Source organism: Oncorhynchus kisutch, linkage group LG2 (genome assembly GCF_002021735.2).
Source record: "Oncorhynchus kisutch isolate 150728-3 linkage group LG2, Okis_V2, whole genome shotgun sequence".
Classification (NCBI taxonomy): domain Eukaryota; kingdom Metazoa; phylum Chordata; class Actinopteri; order Salmoniformes; family Salmonidae; genus Oncorhynchus; species Oncorhynchus kisutch.
The window spans coordinates 60,457,108-60,479,189 of NC_034175.2; the positions used below are offsets into that span (position 1 = coordinate 60,457,108).

The following is a 22,082-nucleotide window of genomic DNA, read 5'->3' on the forward strand; positions in this document are numbered from 1 at the left end:
CAGGTTTTCTCCATTCCCAGGTGGGCCCCCAACAAATAAGTGTGGACCAGCTGAAGAACAGTTCCGACGTACTGGCGGGTCAGCAACAACACTTTTTGAAGTTCCCCCTGTTCGTGCAACACCTGATACAACAGCTGGCCATCCACCACTATCACCTGGGCTGCGGCGGCTTTCAAGTTTGGATCCTCCCACTGGGTGGTCCCAAACTGTACCCTCAGGGGTCTCAGGGCAGGTATCTCTGCGGGTCCCTCGAAATTGAGGAGGGAGGCATGGGTTCCTCCTCCGGTTGTTCACCAGGTGAGGTTGGTTCCGGCGCCCCCTCAGATCCCCGACTCCTGGCCCGAAGACCCGGGACTGGCAACCACTTGCTTCGGGGTCGCACAGGTGGCAGTCCGACGGCGCACTCGTCGGTCGCCGGCTTGTACTCTTTTTCCAAGCTCGTGCTTCCACAGTTCCGTGAACAGAGGACAATCTTGTCCCACAAGGAGGTGTACTGGATAATTCAGGTACGGCACCTACCACCATCAGGCAGCTCCCTTGTGGCATCACGATGGTGGCCTGCCCGGTCGAATACCGCTTGGTGTTGCCGTGGACACAGGAGACGGACATCTCCTCACCATGGTTGGTAGGATGGGCCAGCAGGCGTGCTTGTACGAGCGTTACCACACTCCAGGAATTGAACAGAGCATGGGTATCGTGACTGTTGACTTTCCCCGGGACCATGGGTGCTGGTGGTTTCGCTGTGGGCCCAACAGGATGTGACGTGGTTTATTGCATGGCCCGTCCCGTCTCCGGGGCACGCTGATGGCTACAACTGGAAAGCTGTCATCAAGTTAAAGGGTGGTTACTTTGAAGAATCTCAAATGTTTGGGTTACTACATGATTCCATAAGTGATATTTCATAGTTTTGATGTCTTCACCATTATTCAACAATGTAGAAAATATATATATAATGTAGGAATGTTGAGAATTCGACCATGGATATTAATTAATGTACTGTATGTGCTCAGAAATATGTGATTCAGTGTGTGTGTGTGTGTGCTAGTATATTAAACTGTTTGTGACCCTCTTCTGTTTCCTGCAGGTCATCCACACACTTCAAGCTGAAGGCTCAGGTGCGTATGTGTGAGATGTGGACAGCAGGCTGTATGGAGGATGTGTGTGAAGGCACCACCAGTCCAGAAAGGAGCTTCGTCATGGGCTGGCCCACTTTTAACTGTGTCGCCACATTCAGGTACACACACACACATGCACACGCGCGCACACACGCACACACGCGCACACACGCACGCACGCACACACACACACACACACACACACACACACACACACACACACACACACACACACACACACACACACCTATGTATGAAAGCAGACTGGTTAGTGTATTATTACTGTATACTCTGTACTTATAGTGAGAAAGTCCATTTAATAAATCCTAATTGAGTATGCACAGCACAGTACAGTACAGGACTTGTTATACTGTTTCTCAGAACAAGGAACAACCACTAGAACAGTACATTCTTAACCCTCCAACACACCACAACCTGGGTCATATTCCTAATCGTAATCCCCCCTTACTCTGACCACAGAGAGCCAGGGATTGCAAAATATCACACACACACACTATATTCCTTGACAACAGGAATTCATAGGAACTATGCAGTTTTACAGGGACACATTATGTAAGAGAAGATGAGAAAAATAAGATGTTTATCCGACTTCATTTCCCCTTCTTATTTTCGGTCTCCTCTGTCTGCAGTTCTGTGGAGCACAAGGAGAAGTGGCTTTCTCTCATCAAAAGGTAACCAAAATTGACGGGAGACAATATTTTTCTGACAGTAATATTTTATGGCTTGACTTCAGTATAGAATAGACTAGAAGTATGGCTTGTGTGAAATAAAGTGTTATTTTCTAATTCTGACTTCCTTCATTCCTCCAGTCGAATAAATGAAGAGAAAGAGAAGGATGACCCCAAGACCATTCCTTTGAAAATATTTGCAAAGGACATTGGGAATTGTGCTTATGTAAGTTTACGAATGCGGTGGTGCAGGTCTGTGTGTGTGGGGGGGTTATTTCATGGTTGTGTGTGTGCTTGCGTTAATTTATTTAATGTTTTTGTGCTTTTCCCCAGGCTAAGACTCTAGCTGTCAGTAATTCCGACAGCACCACTGATGTAATCCGAATGGCACTACAGCTGTTTGGCATTTCGGTAAGTGTGTGCGCTTGTTTCTGAGTGTGTGTGTGTGAGTGGGTATGTTTTGGAAGTGTGTTCTTTGGTGCCATTCTTTCTTTTCTCTCTCTCTCTCTCTCTCTCTCTCTCTCTCTCTCTCTCTCTCTCTCTCTCTCTCTCTCTCTCTCTCTCTCTCTCTCTCTCTCTCTTTCGCTCTCTCTCTCTCTCTAGGGCTGTGTGAAAGACCACCAGTTGTGGATGAGCTCCTATAAGGATGACTCCCCCTATCCTCTGATTGGTGAGTTTACCTCCATTACCCAACCCTACTCAGCCCTTTTACACCCAGCATACACCTTAATCAGTGGTCAGGGGCAACTTCTACCTACTCCAACTCCTTACTCCGCGGTCAAAGTTGCTCTGCTTTGGTATTCTTCCTCCCGTTAACGACGAGGTAGATAAAAGACTAGCTGAATACTGTAAATCTGGTCTGGTCACATCTCAGGACAGACTCACGTCCCCTGACGTCTAACCTCCTGACCCTCTCCTCTCTAACCCTTCAGGGCACGAGTTTCCCTTCAGTATCAAGATGAGTCACATTCGTAATGTGGGAGCAGGAGGAGATGGAGGGAAGGATGCGATTCCTCCTCCTCCTCCGGAGGCGGACCAGGGGACGATGCTGCTGGACCAGTGTCTCCCTCCAGACACCCAGTGCCAGTTCATCCTCAAGCCCAGCCGGGTGGACCTCAGACAGGCTCCGCTCATAGGTATGAGACCCCTTACCGACAGTGAACGGATTAACAGAAAAAAGGGTTATGTTTCCTTCAAAAATGTGTTGCATCCCTTTTTTGCACTTGTTTACTTCATACCTCCTTCTTTTCCCTCATACGTCTTTCTCTCTGAAAGTACAGAATGAGAGAGAGACAGAGAGAGAGAGAGAGAGAACATAGAGAGAGTGTGTGTGAGAATGTGTTCCAGGATGCTCATTGAGGACGCTCCACTGAATCACCCACAAGACCCTCAGATTCCTCTCTATCCCCGTCAAGTTCTTACATAAGCCACCATTTAACCACACCGTCCAATATTCGCTACACCAGCCTAATTATTTCCATCTAACAAGTGTTTTACAAACATGGCGAAGGGTGTCACTGATGGATTTGTGTGTCAACTCTGCTATGACACCAAATATTTTTACCCATCCATCCAGAAAATGAAAGGTTTTTATTGGCTAGGAGAGAAATATGGCATCTGTTTTGCAACAAACCCAAATGGATCCATTAAAATCCATAAAAGGATCAAAACATTGCCCATACAACCAACCAGTCTCTCTTTCTCTCCCCCTCGTTCCCTCTCTTTTAAATATTCCCCCTCTCCAAGATTTCTCACACTAGTATATAGTGATGCGTGATTTACAACTTTATAAACATTTAACGATGCTTGGGCTCGTTTAAGAATGTTGGAGCGGCTCTATAACAATGTTGTTTTGATTTGGATTCCAAAATGTAACTGAGTGTAAAGCTGGAGTGGTGTTAAAGTCAGATTTGAACGTGCAGGGTCCTGGGCAGCTAGGGGTGTTGTGCCACTAATGTGGAAGGGCCTTTTATTGTCCACCCCCCACCCTTATAAACACAGTATAAACTGTGCTTCACACACATTTAATGTTTTTATCCAGAAAGTCCAAGTAGACAGGCAAAAAGGTACCCACACGCGCAACGCAACTCAAATAAACACACAGACAGAGCGCTCATAGTCTGTCAAACATACAGTACCAGTCAAAAGTTTGGACACACCTACTCATTCATGGGTTTTTCTTTATTTTTTAAAACTATTTTCTACATTGTAGAATAATAGTGAAGACATCAAAACTATGAAATAACACATATGGAATCATGTAGTAACCAAAAAAGTGTTCAACAAATCTAAATATATTTTATATTTGAGATTCTTCAAAGTAGCCACCCTTTGCCTTGATGACAGCTTTGCACACTCTTGGCATTCTCTCAACCAGCTTCATAAGGTAGTCAACTGGAATGCATTTCAATGAACAAGTGCTCAAATAACCAAACAGAAACAGTAGTCCATCATTACTTTAAGACATGAAAATAAGTTCATTAGAGTTACCAGCCTCAGCAATTGCAGCCCAAATAAATGCTTCACAGAGTTCAAGTAACAGACACATCTCAACATCAATTGTTCAGAGGAGACTGCATGAATCAGGCCTTCATGGTCGAATTGCTGCCAATAAACCACTACTGAAGGACACAAATAATAAGAAGAGACTTGCTTGGGTCAAGAAACACGTGCAATGGACATTATTTTGATTCCGTATGTGTTATTTCGTAGTTTTGATGACTTCAATATTACTCTGCAATGTAGAAAATAGTAACAATAAAGAAAAACCCTTGAATGAGTAGGTATGTCCAAACTTTTGACTGGTACTGTACATAGACACACACGGTATGTAATATACAGTGGCAAGAAAAAGTATGTAAACCCTTTGGAAATACATGGATTTCTGCATAAACTTTGATCTGACCTTCATCTAGGTCACAACATTAGACAAACACAGTCTGCTTAAACTAGTAACACAAACAATTATACATTTTCATGTATTTATTGAACACACTGTGTAAACATTCACAGTGCAGGGTGGGAAAAGTATGTGAACCCTTGGATTTAATAACTGGTTGACCCTTCTTTGGCAACAATAACCTCAACCAAACGTTTTCTGTAGTTGCGGATCAGACCTGAACAACGGTCAGGAGGAATTTTGGACCATTCCTCTTCACAAAACTGTTTCAGTTCAGCAATATTCTTGGGATGTCTGGTGTAAACTGTTCTCTTGAGGTCATGTCACAGCATCTCAATCGGGTTGAGGTCAGGACTCTGACTGGGCCACTCCAGAAGGTGTATTTTCTTCTGTTGAAGCCATTCTGTTGTTGATTTACTTCTGTGTTTTGGGTCGTTGTCCTGTTGCATCACCCAACTTCTGTTGAGCTTCAATTCGAGGACAAATTGCATTCTCCTGCAAAATGTCTTGATAAACTTGGGAATTCATTTTTCTGTCGAAGATAGAAAGCTGTCCAGGCCCAGAGGCAGCAAAGCCGCCCCAAACCATGATGCTCCGTCCACCGTACTTTACAGTTGGGATGAGGTTTTGATGTTGGTGTGCTGTGCCCTTTTTTCTACATTGTTCCTTCTAAACAACTCAACTGGAGTTTCATCTGTCCACATAATATTTTGCCAGTAGTACTGTGGAACATCCAGGTGCACTTTTGCAAACTTCAGATGTGCAGCAATGTTTTTTTGGACAGCATGGGCTCCTTCCGTGGTGTCCTCCCATGACCACCATTTTTGTTTAGTGTTTTACGTATCGTAGACTCGCCAACAGAGATGTTAGCATGTTCCAGAGATTTCTGTAAGTCTTTAGCTGACACTCTAGGATTCTTCTTAACCTCATTGAGCATTCTGCATTCTGCGCTGTGCTCGTGCAGTCATCTTTGCAGGACTGTCACTCCTAGGGATAGTAGCATCAGTGCTGAACTTTCTCAATTTATAGACAATTTGTCTTACCATGGACAGATGAACATCAAGGCTTTTAGAGATACCTTTGTAACCCTTTCCAGCTTTATGCAAGTCTTCTGAGGTCTTCTGAGATCTCTTTTGTTTGAGGCATGGATCACATCAGGCAATGCTTCTTGTGAATAGCAAACTGAAATTTTGTGAGTGTTTTTTATAGGGCAAGGCAGCTGTAATCAATTTTTCCAATCTCGTCTCATTGATTGGACTCCATGTTAGCTGAGTCCTGACTCCAATCCTGACTCCAATTCCTTAGCCTAGGGGTTCACATACTTTGTCCGACCTACACCGTGAGTTATGTATTCAATATAGACAAGAAAAATACAATAATTTTTGTGTTATTAGTTTAAGCACACAATGTTTGTCTATTGTTGTGACTTAGATGAAGATCAGATCAAGTTTGATGACCAATTTATGCAGAAATCCAAATAATTCCAAAGGGTTCACAATACTTATTTCATACTTTTTTACACTTTTTATAAAATAAATAATAAGAAATAAGAAATAATTCTAAAGGACTCACAGCTACTTAACATGATATACCAAGTCTCAGAAATATGGTTTCACTAAGCACACACAAACACTTTTTCTTTCTCTGTCCCTCTCTCTTTCGCTCCAGACAGACTGCCCCATCTCTACCCCATTAGACTCAGACCCCTCTCTAGTCACGTCTCTTTCTGAATCAATGCCTCCTTCTCTCTCTCTCTCTCTCTCTCTCTCTCTCTCTCTCTCTCACACACTACCATTCTCTCTCTTTTTCCCTTCCTCTGCTCTCTCCAAACACCATTAAGTATTCATCTCTCTCCCCCTCTCTCTCCCTCTCATTGTGTTTTATTGAGCAGTAGGCCCTACTTCATAATAGAATAATGTCTTTAATGTTGGACTAAACCCCCCCTCCCTCTCTTTCCCTCTCTCTCTCCCTATAGAGCCAGGTCAGAAGTCTGTTAAGAGGAAGAGGTTGTTGATAAACTGGGCCTTCTGGAGGGGGTCCAGTAGCCAACTGGACGGTGTCCCACTGTCCCCCACCTCCCCGTCCCCCACCCCGGGACGCCTGTTCGGACGGTCTCTCAGTTCCGTCTGCCGCCCTGACCACACCCTGCCCAAACCTGTCATGGACATGCTGGTGTTTCTGTACCAGGAGGGTCCCTACACCAGGGGTATATTCCGTCGCTCTGCAGGAGCCAAAGCCTGCAGAGAGCTGAGAGACAGACTGGACAATGGGACAGAGGACACACACTCACTCACACACGAGTCTGTGTTCGTCACCGCCGCAGTCTTCAAGGTAGGACAGAATGCAAGCAAGCACACACACACACCAGGGTCCTTTTGTATTAATCAGAGTTTAAAGGGTTTAGCCAGGCTTGTCAGATCAGATAAAATGGGACATGAGAGAGAGGAGGTTTGAAGGATCTGTTTCATCCTGCTTCAACACATTAGAATAATTCACAGCACAGAGCTAACACAGCTGTAGACACACATATTCACCCCCATATCCAGTGTGTGTGTGTGTGTGTGTGTGTAAGTGTGTGAAATCATAGAAAGACTTAGACAGACAGAAAGTAGTGAAGTGATTGGAGTGGAAGACAAAGCTTAGGTAGAAAAACACACTCAATTCAAAGCACATGTTGGGAGGCTTTACTGGAAACCTGTAGCTGTATTCGATCAGACAAAACAGGACACGCACACACACAGAACACATGCTGCTGTTCAGTTAGGCATATTACTATATTACTATACCCAATCCTAGCCAACAAACTGAAAACAACTGAGCTGACAAACAAACAACGTTGAGTGTAAAAGGATAGATTGCTTTAGTAAAACACACCTGGCTGTGCCATCTCTCAACTACTCAAAAATATTACTGCATAATAGTTGAGTTGCACAGATTCTTTCATAGCATTCTGTTCCACTTTATGTGCCATATTTTCAGGATTCATATAATCTCTACAGAAAAGGAGCATACAGTTGAAGTCAGAAGTTTACATACACTTACAGTTGAAGTCGGAAGTTTACATACACCTTAGGCCAATACATTTAAACTCAGTTCTTCACAATTCCTGACATTTAATCCAAGTAAAAATTACCTGTCTTAGGTCAGTTAGGATCACCACATTATTTTAAGAATGTGAAATGTCAGAATAATAGTAGAGAGAATGATTTATTTCAGCTTTTATTTCTTTCATCACATTCCCAGTGGGTCAGAAGTGTACATACACTCAAATAGTATTTGATTGGCATTGCCTTTAAATGGTTTAACTTGGGTCAAACATTTCGGGTAGCCTTCCACAAGCTTACCACAATAAGCTGGGTGAATTTTGGCCCATTCCTCCTGACAGAGCTGGTGTAACTGAGACAGGTTAGTAGGCCTCCTTGCTCACACACACTTTTTCAGTTCTGCCTACACATTTTCTATAGGATTGAGGTCAGGGCTTTGTGATGGCCACTCCAATACCTTGACTTTGTTGTCCTTAAGCCATTTTGCCACAACTTTGGAAGTATGCCTGAGGTCATTGTCCATTTGGAAGACCCATTTGCGACCAAGCTTTAACTTCCTGACTGATGTCTTGAGATGTTGCTTCAATATATCCACATACGTTTTTAAGGGGTGTTCTAACCTAAATTGTGTCCCTGTGGTTGTGTCCCCCAACAGGACTTCCTGCGGAACGTTCCAGGCAGTCTGCTTTGTGTGGATCTGTATGAGCAGTGGATTGGAGTGATGGAGAGAGAGGAGGAAGAGGAGAAATGGCTAGCCATCCATAGGTACTGACACTCCCCGTAACGCACCTTCACAAACACATAGGAAAAACAAAGATCACCATCATCATTCTCTGCCCCCTATTTAAATCTTTGTCTGACACATCCAGTCTTACCAGATGCTGTCAATGTTGTGTTTTCATCACAGATTTTTTTGTCGTCGTCCCCCACCTCAGGTTAGTCCATCTTCTGCCCAGTGAAAACCTGTTGCTTCTCAGACACGTGGTTGCCGTGCTCCACTGTATCCAAGGAAATGCAGAAGACAACCAGATGAATGCCTTCAATCTGTCTGTGTGCATCGCTCCCAGCATGCTGTGGACACCAGCCCCCTGTAGCCCACGGGGAGAGGGGGAGGCCACCAAGAAGGTGAGAATGGACCCAAACCTCAAACTTTTTTGTAGATTTCCCTCTCTGCTAACAAACCTTTTCATTTATTTAATTTACTTTCATGTCTTATCAATCACATAATTCTACCACACAGTGTATGTGTGTTACTACATCATACTCTTGCCTATATTAAGTATTAATGTCAATGGGAAATTTGGGTGAGAGTGAGTTGCTCACGTGTACTTCCAGTTGCATTTCCAGTTAAGAACATACATACATATGTCCATACATACATACATACATACATACATACATACATACATACATACATTTTTTAATTTTTTTAATTTTTTTAATTTCACCTTTATTTAACCAGGTAGGCTAGTTGAGAACAAGTTCTCATTTGCAACTGCGACCTGGCCAAGATAAAGCATAGCAGTGTGAGCAGACAACAGAGTTACACATGGAGTAAACAATTAACAAGTCAATAACACAGTAGAAACCAAAGGGGGAGTCTATATACAATGTGTGAAAAAGGCATGAGGAGGTAGGCAAATAATTACAATTTTGCAGATTAACACTGGAGTGATGAATGATCAGATGGTCATGTACAGGTAGAGATATTGGTGTGGAAAAGAGCAGAAAAGTAAATAAATAAAAACAGTATGGGGATGAGGTAGGTGAAAAAGGGTGGGCTATTTACCAATAGACTATGTACAGCTGCAGCGATCGGTTAGCTGCTCAGATAGCTGATGTTTGAAGTTGGTGAGGGAGATAAAAGTCTCCAACTTCAGCGATTTTTGCAATCCGTTCCAGTCACAGGCAGCAGAGTACTGGAACGAAAGGCGGCCAAATGAGGTGTTGGCTTTAGGGATGATCAGTGAGATACACCTGCTGGAGCGCGTGCTACGGATGGGTGTTGCCATCGTGACCAGTGAGCTGAGATAAGGCGGAGCTTTACCTAGCATGGACTTGTAGATGACCTGGAGCCAGTGGGTCTGGCGACGAATATGTAGCGAGGGCCAGCCGACTAGAGCATACAAGTCGCAGTGGTGGGTGGTATAAGGTGCTTTAGTGACGAAACGGATGGCACTGTGATAGACTGCATCCAGTTTGCTGAGTAGAGTTTTGGAAGCCATTTTGTAGATGACATCGCCGAAGTCGAGGATCAGTAGGATAGTCAGTTTTACTAGGGTAAGCTTGGCGGCGTGAGTGAAGGAGGCTTTGTTGCGGAATAGAAAGCCGACTCTTGATTTGATTTTCGATTGGAGATGTTTGATATGAGTCTGGAAGGAGAGTTTGCAGTCTAGCCAGACACCTAGGTACTTATAGACGTCCACATATTCTAGGTCGGAACCATCCAGGGTGGTGATGCTAGTCGGGCATGCGGGTGCAGGCAGCGACCGGTTGAAAAGCATGCATTTGGTTTTACTAGCGTTTAAGAGCAGTTGGAGGCCACGGAAGGAGTGTTGTATGGCATTGAAGCTTGTTTGGAGGTTAGATAGCACAGTGTCCAAAGACGGGCCGAAGGTATATAGAATGGTGTCGTCTGCGTAGAGGTGGATCAGGGAATCGCCCGCAGCAAGAGCAACATCATTGATATACACAGAGAAAAGAGTCGGCCCGAGAATTGAACCCTGTGGCACCCCCATAGAGACTGCCAGAGGACCAGACAGCATGCCCTCCGATTTGACGCACTGAACTCTGTCTGCAAAGTAATTGGTGAACCAGGCAAGGCAGTCATCCGAAAAACCGAGGCTCCTGAGTCTGCCGATAAGAATATGGTGATTGACAGAGTCGAAAGCCTTGGCAAGGTCGATGAAGACGGCTGCACAGTACTGTCTTTTATCGATGGCGGTTATGATATCGTTGAGTACCTTGAGTGTGGCTGAGGTGCACCCATGACCGGCTCGGAAACCAGATTGCACAGCGGAGAAGGTGCGGTGGGATTCGAGATGGTCAGTGACCTGTTTGTTGACTTGGCTTTCGAAGACCTTAGATAGGCAGGGCAGGATGGATATAGGTCTGTAACAGTTTGGGTCCAGGGTGTCTCCCCCTTTGAAGAGGGGGATGACTGCGGCAGCTTTCCAATCCTTGGCGATCTCAGACGATATGAAAGAGACATACATACATACATACATACATACTTACATACATACACACATACATACCTATTACTAGCCTGTTCAACCTCTCTTTCGTATCGTCTGAGATTCCCAAAGATTGGAAAGCTGCCGCGGTCATCCCCCTCTTCAAAGGGGGGGACACTCTAGACCCAAACTGCTACAGACCTATATCTATCCTACCCTGCATCTCTAAGGTCTTCGAATGCCAAGTTAACAAACAGATTACTGACCATTTTGAATCACATCGTACCTTCTCCGCTATGCAATCTGGTTTCAAAGCTGGTCATGGGTGCACCTCAGCCACGCTCAAGGTCCTTAACGATATCATAACCGCCATTGATAAGAGACATTACTGTGCAGCTGTATCCATCGACCTGGCCAAGGCTTTCGACTCTGTCAATCACCACATTCTTATTGGCAGACTCAACAGCCTTGGTTTCTCAAATGATTGCCTCGCCTGGTTCACCAACTACTTCTCTGATAGAGCTCAGTGTGACAAATTCAAGGGCCTGTTGTCCGGACCTCTGGCAGTCTCTATGGGGGTGCCTACAGGGTTCAATTCTCGGGCCGACTCTCTTCTCTGTATACATCCATGATGTCGCTCTTGCTGCTGGTGATTCTCTAATCCACCTCTACGCAGACGACACCATTATGTATACTTCTGGCCCTTCTTTATACACAGTGTTAACTAACCTCCAGATGAGCTTCAATGCCATACAACTCTCCTTCCGTGGCCTCCAACTGCTCTTAAACACAAATAAAACTAAATGCATGCTATTCAACCGATCATTGCCCGCACCTGCCCGCCCATCCAGCATCACTACTCTGGACGGCTCTGACTTAGAATACGTGGATAACTACAAATACCTAGGTGTCTGGCTAGACTGTAAACTCTCCTTCTAGACTCACATTAAGCATCTCCAATCAAAAAATGTATCTAGAATCGGCTTCCTATTTCGCAACAAAGCTTCCTGCACTCATGCTGCCAAACATACCCTCATAAAACTGACCATCCTACCGATCCTCGACTTCGGCGATGTAATTTACAAAATAGCCTCCAATACCCTACTAAATTGGATGCAGTCTATCACAGTGCCATCCTTTTTGTCACCAAAGCCCCATATACTACCCACCACTGCGACCTGTACGCTCTCGTTGGCTGGCCCTCGCTTCATACTCGTCGCCAAACCCACTGGCTCCAGGTCATCTACAAGACCCTGCTAGGTAAAGTCCCCCCTTATCTCAGCTCGCTGGTCACCATAGCAACACCCACCTGTAGTACGCGCTCCAGCAGGTATATCTCTCTGGTCACCCCCAAAACCAATTCCTCCTTTGGCCGCCTCTCCTTCCAGTTCTCTGCTGCCAATGACTGGAATGAACTACAAAAATCTCTGAAACTGGAAACACTTATCTCCCTCACTAGCTTTAAGCACCAGCTGTCAGAGCAGCTCACAGATTACTGCACCTGTACATAGCCCATCTATAATTTAGCCCAAACAACTACCTCTTCCCCTACTGTATTTATTTATTTATTTTGCTCCTTTGCACCCCAATATTTCTATTTCTACTTTTCACATTCTTCCACTGCAAATCTACCATTCCAGTGTTTTTACTTGCCTTTACCTCCCTTATCTCACCTCATTTGCTCACATTGTATATTGACTTATTTTTCTATTGTATTATTGACTGTATGTTTGTTTTACTCCATGTGTAACTCTGTGTTGTTGTATGTGTCGAACTGCTTTGCTTTATCTTGGCTAGGTTGCAATTGTTGATGAGAACTTGTTCTCAACTTGCCTACCTGGTTACATAAAGGTGAAATAAATAAAATAAATTTAAAAAAATACATACATTACCGTTCAAAAGTTTGGGGTCACTTAGAAAGAAAAGCACATTTTCTGTCCATTAAAATAACATCAAATTGATCAGAAATACAGTGTAGACATTGTTAATGTTGTAAATGACTATTGTAGCTGGAAACAGCAGATTTTTTAATGGAATTTCTACATAGGTGTACAGAGGCCCATTATCAGCAACCATCACTCCTGTGTTCCAATGGCATCTTGTGCTAGCTAATCCAAGTTTATCGTTTTAAAAGGCTAATTGATCATTTGAAAACTTTTGCAATTATGTTAGCACAGCAGAAAACTGTTATTATAATTTATATTAAAGAATCAAGAAAACTGGCCTTCTTTAGATTAGTTGAGTATCTGGAGCATCAGCATTTGTGGGTTCGATTACAGGCTCAAAATGGCCAGAAACAAATAACTTTCTTCTAAAACTCGTCAGTCTATTCTTGATCTGAGAAATGAATGCTATTCCATGTGAGAAATTGAAAAGAAACTGAAAAGTTCCCTTCACAGAACAGAAAGAGGAGTGGGAGGCCCCGTGCACAACTGAACAAGAGGACAAGTACATTAGAGTGTCTAGTTTGAGAAACAGCTGCCTCACAAGTCCTCAACTGGCAGCTTCATTAAATAGTACCCGCAAAACACCAGTCTCAACGTCAACAGTGAAGAGGCAACTCCGGGATGCTGGCCGTCTAGGCCAACAAACAAAGACAACTACCCACAAAGACATGTGGGAAAAAGGTCTGCCTAAGTATGGTTCCCAATCAGAGACAACGATAGACAGCTGTCCCTGATTGAGAACCATACCCGGCCAAAACAAAGAAATAAAAAACATAGAACAATTAACATAGAATGCCCACCCAAATCCCATCCTGACCAAACCAAAATAGAGACATAAAAAGCTTTCTAAGGTCAGGGCGTGACAGGAAAATTTGAAAAAAGTGTTATGGACAGACAAACCTAAGTTTGAGGTGTTCGGATCACAAAGAAGAACATTCGTGAGACACAGAAAAAATGTAAAGTTGCTGTAGGAGTGCTTGACGCCATCTGTCAAGCATTGTGGAGGCAATGTGATGGTCTGGGGGTGCTTTGGTGATGGTAAAGTGGGAGATTTGTACAGGGTAAAAGGGATCTTGAAAAGGGAAGGCTATCACTCCATTTTGCAATGCCATGCCATACCCTGTGAACGGCACTTAATTGGAGCCAATTTCCTCCTACAACAGGATAATGACCCAAAGCACAGCTTCAAACTATGCAAAAACTATTTAAGGAAGAAGCAATCAGCTGGTATTCTGTTTTTAATGGAGTGTCCAGCACAGTCACCGGATCTCAACCCTATTGTGTTGTTGTAGGAGCAGCTTAACCGTATGGTACATAAGAAGTGCCAATCAAGCCAATCCAACTTGTGGGAGGTGCTTCAGGAAGCATGGGGTGAAATCTCTTCAGAATACCTCAACAAATTGACAACTAGAATGCCAAAGGTCTGCAGGGTTGTAATTGCGGCAAATGGAGGATTCTTTGACGAAGCAAAGTTTGAAGGACACAATTATTATATCAGTGAAAAATCATTATTTATAACCTTGTCAACATCTTGACTATATTTCCTATTCATTTTGCAACTCATTTAATTTACGTTTTCATGAAAAACAAGGACATTTCTAAGTGACCCCAAACTTTTGAACGGTTGTGTAATGTACGCCTAAAGGTCTGGAGGTTTGGAGGGCTGAGGCTAAGGGCCAGGACAGGGTGTAAAGGAAAGCTATACTGTTGCTGCTACTGTAGCTGTCAGACCAAGCAGGATGTCCAATGGAAGAACAAACAGCAGTGTGGAGTTAGAGAGTGTGTCAACCTCCTGCTAGGAGTCTCAGGCTGGGCCATACTATGTATGTTTCCTCTTTAGACCTGGACTGACCTACTTACACTCTCATTTTACATTGATTTAGTCACCATTTTTCAATATCTGTACTGACACACACAAGCACATACATTTGAGATCTCTATCCTTGCAGTCACGGTGACAAAAAACAAGTGTGAAATCTATCCACTGACAGAAAAGCTTGACATTTTACGCTAAGTTACTCACACAGAGTAAGAATTGACACACCAGTTCACAGTACTTGTAACAAGTGCGCTGGGAGTTGGGAAGCTCAAGTTCAGGGAGTGCATAATTGAATAAACAAATGAACGAAACACGAACAACACACAGACAGGAAACTGAAACAGAAATAATGATGCATGGGGAAGGAACCAATGGGAGTGACATATTCTGACATATTCTGAGTAGGTAATCAGGGAAGTGATGGATTCCAGGTGAGTCTAATGACGCGCAGGTGCGTTTAACGATGGTAAACAGGTGTGCGCCATAACGAGCAGCCTGGTGACCTAGAGGCCGGAGAGGGAGCACACATGACAGTACTACCTTTACCACTAGACTGTGTCCAACACGTGACAGTACTAACCCTACCACTAGACTGTGTCCAACACATGACAGTACTAACCCTACCACTAGACTGTGTCCAACACATGACAGTACTAACCCTACCACTAGACTGTGTCCAACACATGACAGTACTAACCCTACCACTAGACTGTGTCCAACACATGACAGTACTAACCCTACCACTAGACTGTGTCCAACACATGACAGTACTAGCCCTACCACTAGACTGTGTCCAACACATGACAGTACTAGCCCTACCACTAGACTGTGTCCAACACATGACAGTACTAACCCTACCACTAGACTGTGTCCAACACATGACAGTACTAACCCTACCACTAGACTGTGTCCAACACATGACAGTACTAACCCTACCACTAGACTGTGTCCAACACATGACAGTACTAACCCTATAACTAGACTGTGTCCAACACATGACAGTACTAACCCTACCACTAGACTGTGTCCAACACATGACAGTACTAACCCTACCACTAGACTGTGTCCAACACATGACAGTACTAACCCTACCACTAGACTGTGTCCAACACATGACAGTACTAACCCTACCACTAGACTGTGTCCAACACATGACAGTACTAGCCCTACCACTAGACTGTGTCCAACACATGACAGTACTAACCCTACCACTAGACTGTGTCCAACACATGACAGTACTAACCCTACCATTAGACTGTGTCCAACACATGACAGTACTAACCCTACCACTAGACTGTGTCCAACACATGCCAGTACTAGCCCTACCACTAGACTGTGTCCAACACATGACAGTACTAGCCCTACCACTAGACTGTGTCCAACACATGACAGTACTAACCCTACCACTAGACTGTGTCCAACACATGACAGTACTAACCCTACCACTAGACTGTGTCCAACACATGACAGTACTAGCCCTACCACTAGACTGTGTCCAACACATGACAGTACTAACCCTACCACTAGACTGTGTCCAACACATGACAGTACTAACCCTACCACTAGACTGTGTCCAACACATGACAGTACTAGCCCTACCACTAGACTGTGTCCAACACATGACAGTACTAACCCTACCACTAGACTGTGTCCAACACATGACAGTACTAACCCTACCATTAGACTGTGTCCAACACATGGCAGTACTAACCCTACCATTAGACTGTGTCCAACACATGACAGTACTAACCCTACCACTAGACTGTGTCCAACACATGACAGTACTAACCCTACCACTAGACTGTGTCCAACACATGACAGTACTAACCCTACCACTAGACTGTGTCCAACACATGACAGTACTAACCCTACCACTAGACTGTGTCCAACACATGACAGTACTAACCCTACCACTAGACTGTGTCCAACACATGACAGTACTAACCCAACCACTAGACTGTGTCCAACACATGACAGTACTAGCCCTACCACTAGACTGTGTCCAACACATGACAGTACTAACCCTACCACTAGACTGTGTCCAACACATGACAGTACTAACCCTACCACTAGACTGTGTCCAACACATGACAGTACTAAACCTACCACTAGACTGTGTCCAACACATGACAGTACTAACCCTACCACTAGACTGTGTCCAACACATGACAGTACTAACCCTACCACTAGACTGTGTCCAACACATGACAGTACTAACCCTACCACTAGACTGTGTCCAACACATGACAGTACTAACCCTACCACTAGACTGTGTCCAACACATGACAGTACTAACCCTACCACTAGACTGTGTCCAACACATGACAGTACTAACCCTACCACTAGACTGTGTCCAAAACATGCCAGTCCTGAAATTATTCAATATGTCACGAGTGGCCCCAGATCTATTGTAAGGTTAATAATAAACAAGAATAAGTCATCACGTCTATAATACTCTCTGAATTACGGTTGATTTTGGACACATTGTTGTTGGAAGACACTCAATCTGGTTGTTTCCCGATCTTTCTCAATCCGTGTCAAATGTGTGTTTGTTTCTGGTGAGGCTTGGGCCTGTTGAGGTTCACTGGGAAAAAATCCAAAGCATTTCCTACAGATTCCTGAGGACGAGTGTGTTTTGACAAACCCACGGACCCACACACACACACACACACACACACACACACACACACACACACACACACACACACACACACACACACACACACACACACACACACACACACAGACACTCTTGCTCTCTCTAGCACACACTATCTCTCACACACAACACACACTTCTTTCTGTTTGTTTGTATGTGTGGCCCACTGGCTCCAAGGCCTCTGAAGGGGGAAAATGTGAGATTTTTTACATTCCCCTCGTCGGTTGCGGTCTCACAAGGATCCAAGTCAAAGTGGGCTGGCGTGGGTCTGGTCTCTAACGGCACTGGGCAGTCTGGAACACTCCCCTTCCCTCCGCTCCCCTCCGCTCCCCTCCGCTCTCCTCCGCTCCCCTCCGCTCCCCTTCCCTCCGCTCCCCTCCGCTCTCCTCCGCTCCCCTCCCCTTCCCTCCGCTCTCCTCCGCTCCCCTCCCCTCCGCTCTCCTCCGCTCTCCTCCCCTCCGCTCCCCTCCACTCTCCTCCGCTCCCCTTCCCTCCGCTCTCCTCCGCTCCCCTCCGCTCTCCTCTGCTTTCCTCCGCTCCCCTCCGCTCTCCTCCGCTCCCCTCCGCTCTCCTCTGCTCTCCTCCACTCCCCTCCACTCTCCTCCGCTCCCCTCCGCTCTCCTCCGCTCCCCTCCCCTTCGCTCCCCTCCGCTCTCCTCCGCTCCCCTCCCCTTCCCTCCGCTCCCCTCCGCCCCCCTCCACTCTCCTCCGTTCTCCTCCGCTCCCATCCGCTCTTCTCCGCTCTCCCCCCTTCCCTCCGCTCTCCTCCGCTCCCCCCCTCCCCTCCACTCTCCTCCCCTTCCCTCCGCTCTCCTCCCCTTCCCTCGACTCTCCTCCGCTCTCCTCCGCTCCCCTCCCCTTCCCTCCGCTCCCAGATTTTCCCCCACTTCACTTCCTCTCCCTTCTCCATCACTCCACGGTTATCATTTAGATGTTTGTGGCTCCTACAGACATGTTAGTCTCTGAGTAGCTTGAGTAAATGTTTGTCAGAAAAGTTTGCACAATAAATACGCATGCTATCGTACCTTACCTCAGAAAAAGCCCCCCTACTTCTTCACCAATGACAACAGGTTCTGGATTAATGATTGAGTTTCTAGATCTTATCTCAGTGAGTTTGATTGGCAGCCCCCATGATAGACAGAACCAGGCTAAATACAGGGAGGGACAGAAGGAGAGCGGGAGAGAAGACAGTTTAGCCTTATTCCCTTGCTGGAGTTCCGTTGTGTTAGACTAGCCTGTGAAATTCAAAGCCATGCTCTATCAGTCCATTCACTCCCGTAGCCCTCTGAACAGAGGCGTATAAAACAGGCTGACATATTGTGAAAACCATGACACAGTCTACCCGGGAAACTATCTGTGAAATAACCTACAGTATAAATTGCAGTCTGAGCCGTGATCTGGGACCAGTCATGAACTTGTGTGACTGTGTAACAACGTCTATGATCTGTTTCCAGGTCTGTGAGCTGGTACGGTTACTGATTGAGAACTGCAGGAAGGTCCTGGGAGATGATGTCACCTCTCTGTTTGGTGCATTCCCTCAGAAGAGCAACAGCAGCGACCATGGATCAGGTAAACAAAGTCTCCATTTATTTACTGAAGAAATAACATCTAAATACAAATGATGTTGTACAGTGCTCTAAACAAATGCTGTTCGTTTTGGTGGCAGAAAACTTGATAAGATAAAGTTGGATAGGAACAGAAAAGAGATGCCTCCTAGAGGTGGAGTGAGGAAGAGAGAGTTCACAAACCAAGCAGAACTGAAACAACACAGAGGTGGTTTAATTTGACACAGCTCTTCACATGGGTCAAAAAAGTCACGAGTGTGTGTGTATGTGTGTCGACAGCAAGACAGTGGTTCTGTGTATTGGAGCCCTTATCGTTAAAAAGCATATTAACCCTGACTAGCTGCAGTGTGTGTGTGTGTGTGTGTGTGTGTGTGTGTGTGTGTGTGTGTGTGTGTGTGTGTGTGTGTGTGTGTGTGTGTGTGTGTCCGAGTTGAGTGTTTTCTCAGACGTGGCCTCTCCATAAGCCTGTGTCTCGGTGAGGTTTGCTGATTGGGGTCAATATGCTGACCTCAGTCACTTCAGTGATTAGTACACTCTCAGTGACTCATTAACACACCAGCCAATTTCCTCCTTCTCCCCTAAACCACCTAAACCAACCTCTTTGAATGGCAGCTGTATGCTAGGGACCATTACAGCACTTTATGCTTAGTTTTCAAATCCTGTGTCTATCTAACGAAATGGAGGTTTGTTCAAACTCAAACTCCCCCTTCTCTCTTTCCCTCTCTCTCTCCCTCCATAGATGTGTCATCTTTCCAGATGAATGACTCATCCTACGACAGCCTGGAGAACGAGTTAAACGAAGACCCAGAGTCGCCCTTCCAGGAGTCCCTCCCTCTGAGAGACAAGGCCATGCCAGACAGCCACAGCAGAGACTCTGTCATCACGCTGAGTGACTGTGACCCAGACCCTGACCCTGAGGCTGACCTCCTACATCTCCCTCCACTGCCCAGACCCAGGAAGTTCACCTCCGCCGTACGCCAACCACAGCCACGTCAGTCCTTTGTCCAATCACATGGCCCTCGGAGGTTACGACGCAGCTCGGAGCCCGCCCTTGGACACACCCCCGGAGCTCTGATTGTCCAATCAGATAAGCACAGTTTGGCATCACGTAAAGCGAGCTACGATGCGGCGATGGAGGGAGAGGAAGAAGAGGGGGAGGAAGGGGAAGATGAAGTGTTTCTGAAGCAGGGGCTCAGGGTTTTGCAGCTGAAAGACATTGTAGTCACAGGTGGAGAAAGAGGAGGGGTTGGAACTCTAGAGCGGAGGATGCTGAAGCATGCCCCGCCCCCTCCTTTACGATTGGATGCAAGCTGCTCCAGCCTGTCGTCCCCAGCGACCTCCCCCACAGGCTCCTCCCTCAGCTCCCTAGACTCCGCCTTCTCCCAGTATTCCACAGACTATGTCACCAGCGCCGGCTTCCATTTCGCTGAGCCTTCCCCCCACTCCCCACTCTCACCCCGCTTCCCCCTCTCACACCTCTTCCCCCTCTCACCCCGCTTACCCCGCTCCCCCCAGGGCTCACCCCCCAAGAGAGACACAGTGGACTGGATCCAAAGCCACCCCCCCCACTCCTCCCGGACGCCGTCCACCCACCACAGCCTGCACCCCAACACTTGGTTCAAGAGGGACCGACGGCTGTCACTTCGGCAACCTGACAACGGACACCTGGAGGAGGAAGTGGGGGAGGGGGAAGGGGTTAGCCTCCCAAAATCCCCAGAGGTTAAAGGTGTAGAGGTGACCACCAAGAGGAGGTCCAGTAGCCCTCCATCCTACCAGCAGGCTATCCTACAGCTACAGGGGAGTAGGTCTCCCTTCTACAGAGGCACAGAGAAACCCCTCACCGTAAGGGAGCTACGGCTGCTGCACGACCAGTCCTGCAAAGTCACCCACAGACCCCCCACAGGAAGTGAGGTCACCCAGCCCCCCCAGGGTGTGTTCTATGGACAGAGTAGCTCAACACTTACCCTCCAGAGGCATAAGTCTCATTCCCTCACCCCGGCCATGGATGCCAGCCGCAAGGTCCTCACCATGCCTCGCAGAGCCTCCGAGCCCTCATGCCTGACAGATGCAGCCTCTAGCCTTACCCTGGAGAGGCCCAGGGTCAAGTCCCGGACCCACAGGGTCAAAGATCAGCAGCTCCCTGAGAGCGGACTTAGAGTCTCTGACGTGGAGCCACAGCGGAACGGAGCAGGCCCAAACTCAGAGCCAGGGATCTGCCTATCACCCTCCACCACGCGGGCAGTGAGGGACTACTTTTCCTCGCAGGGGCGGGTGGATGCAGACGCATGCCTGGGTAGGAGTCAAGAGGTGGCTCTGGCCCTCGTCCAGGGGAAGAGGGAGTGGCAGAGCAGGAAGTGTAGTGACCCGTGTGTTGACGACTTTGACCAAATGTTCTTTGCTGAAGAGTCCTACGTTTAATACATCCAAGAGGATTTTAAGAGTGTCTGGGTTTGTTTTATATGGCTGGTCAATGTTGTTTATAGCATATCGGTTGTATGTTTATATGGTATTGTTGTTGGTGTTTATATTGTCATATATGTACAGTTATTTTCCCCTGGTCATAGTAGATGTTTGGTTGTGCTTGAGCTCTGTTTCTGCATGTCTGTCATTCAACAACAGGTAGAGCTCTATATTTATGTTCATATGATGCTTTGTTATAGTGTTATACGACCTGAAAGAAATCATATGTGTATTTTTGTACATGATGCCAATCCTGCTGCTGTCCTATAGAGTATATTTGCTACAGAACACACCGTTTGTATATCTGATGTCTAATGCTTATGAAAATTTCATTAAAACGATTATAACAAAACGTTGCTCTTGTGAAAGTATCTTTATGTATCAACGGGAGTATTCATTTCTCTTTATTAAAAAGGCAACATTTAAAAAATTGTTCTTCTGTTAATTTGTGCCTTCTTTTTGACGTTATGGGTCTCCATGACTTGGGTTCTAGACTACGACTCTGCAGGACTGACAAAGTAGGACAAGCTGTACTATACTAAAAGCACAGTGCTGTATTAGTGATAAAATGTCAACTCTTTACACCTGTTTAGCATGAATCATCAGACTCATAGTGTGATGTAAGCATAATATTTCCATGAATAATTCATCTGTATGGTCTCTGGTGGAGGAGTGATGTAGGTCTCGGTCTAAGAGGATAGACAGGTCTC

General features: G+C 45.8%; 1 protein-coding gene across 2 annotated transcripts in view; it reads left to right on the forward strand.

The window, feature by feature from the left end:
* Positions 1–21,728, forward strand: part of LOC109869449 (rho GTPase-activating protein 20-like) — a 52,929-nt gene extending 31,201 nt beyond the window's left edge. For both annotated transcript variants that reach the window (XM_031799270.1, XM_020459622.2), the window contains exons 4-14: positions 1,085–1,234; positions 1,766–1,807; positions 1,946–2,030; positions 2,138–2,215; positions 2,408–2,474; positions 2,737–2,940; positions 6,679–7,034; positions 8,403–8,512; positions 8,683–8,872; positions 18,802–18,916; positions 19,652–21,728. In XM_031799270.1, coding sequence (XP_031655130.1) covers positions 1,085–1,234; positions 1,766–1,807; positions 1,946–2,030; positions 2,138–2,215; positions 2,408–2,474; positions 2,737–2,940; positions 6,679–7,034; positions 8,403–8,512; positions 8,683–8,872; positions 18,802–18,916; positions 19,652–21,330 — 3,076 coding nt within the window. In that variant the 3' untranslated portion in view covers positions 21,331–21,728. The remainder of the gene's footprint in view (positions 1–1,084; positions 1,235–1,765; positions 1,808–1,945; positions 2,031–2,137; positions 2,216–2,407; positions 2,475–2,736; positions 2,941–6,678; positions 7,035–8,402; positions 8,513–8,682; positions 8,873–18,801; positions 18,917–19,651) is intronic.
* The last annotated feature ends 354 nt before the right edge of the window (positions 21,729–22,082 follow it).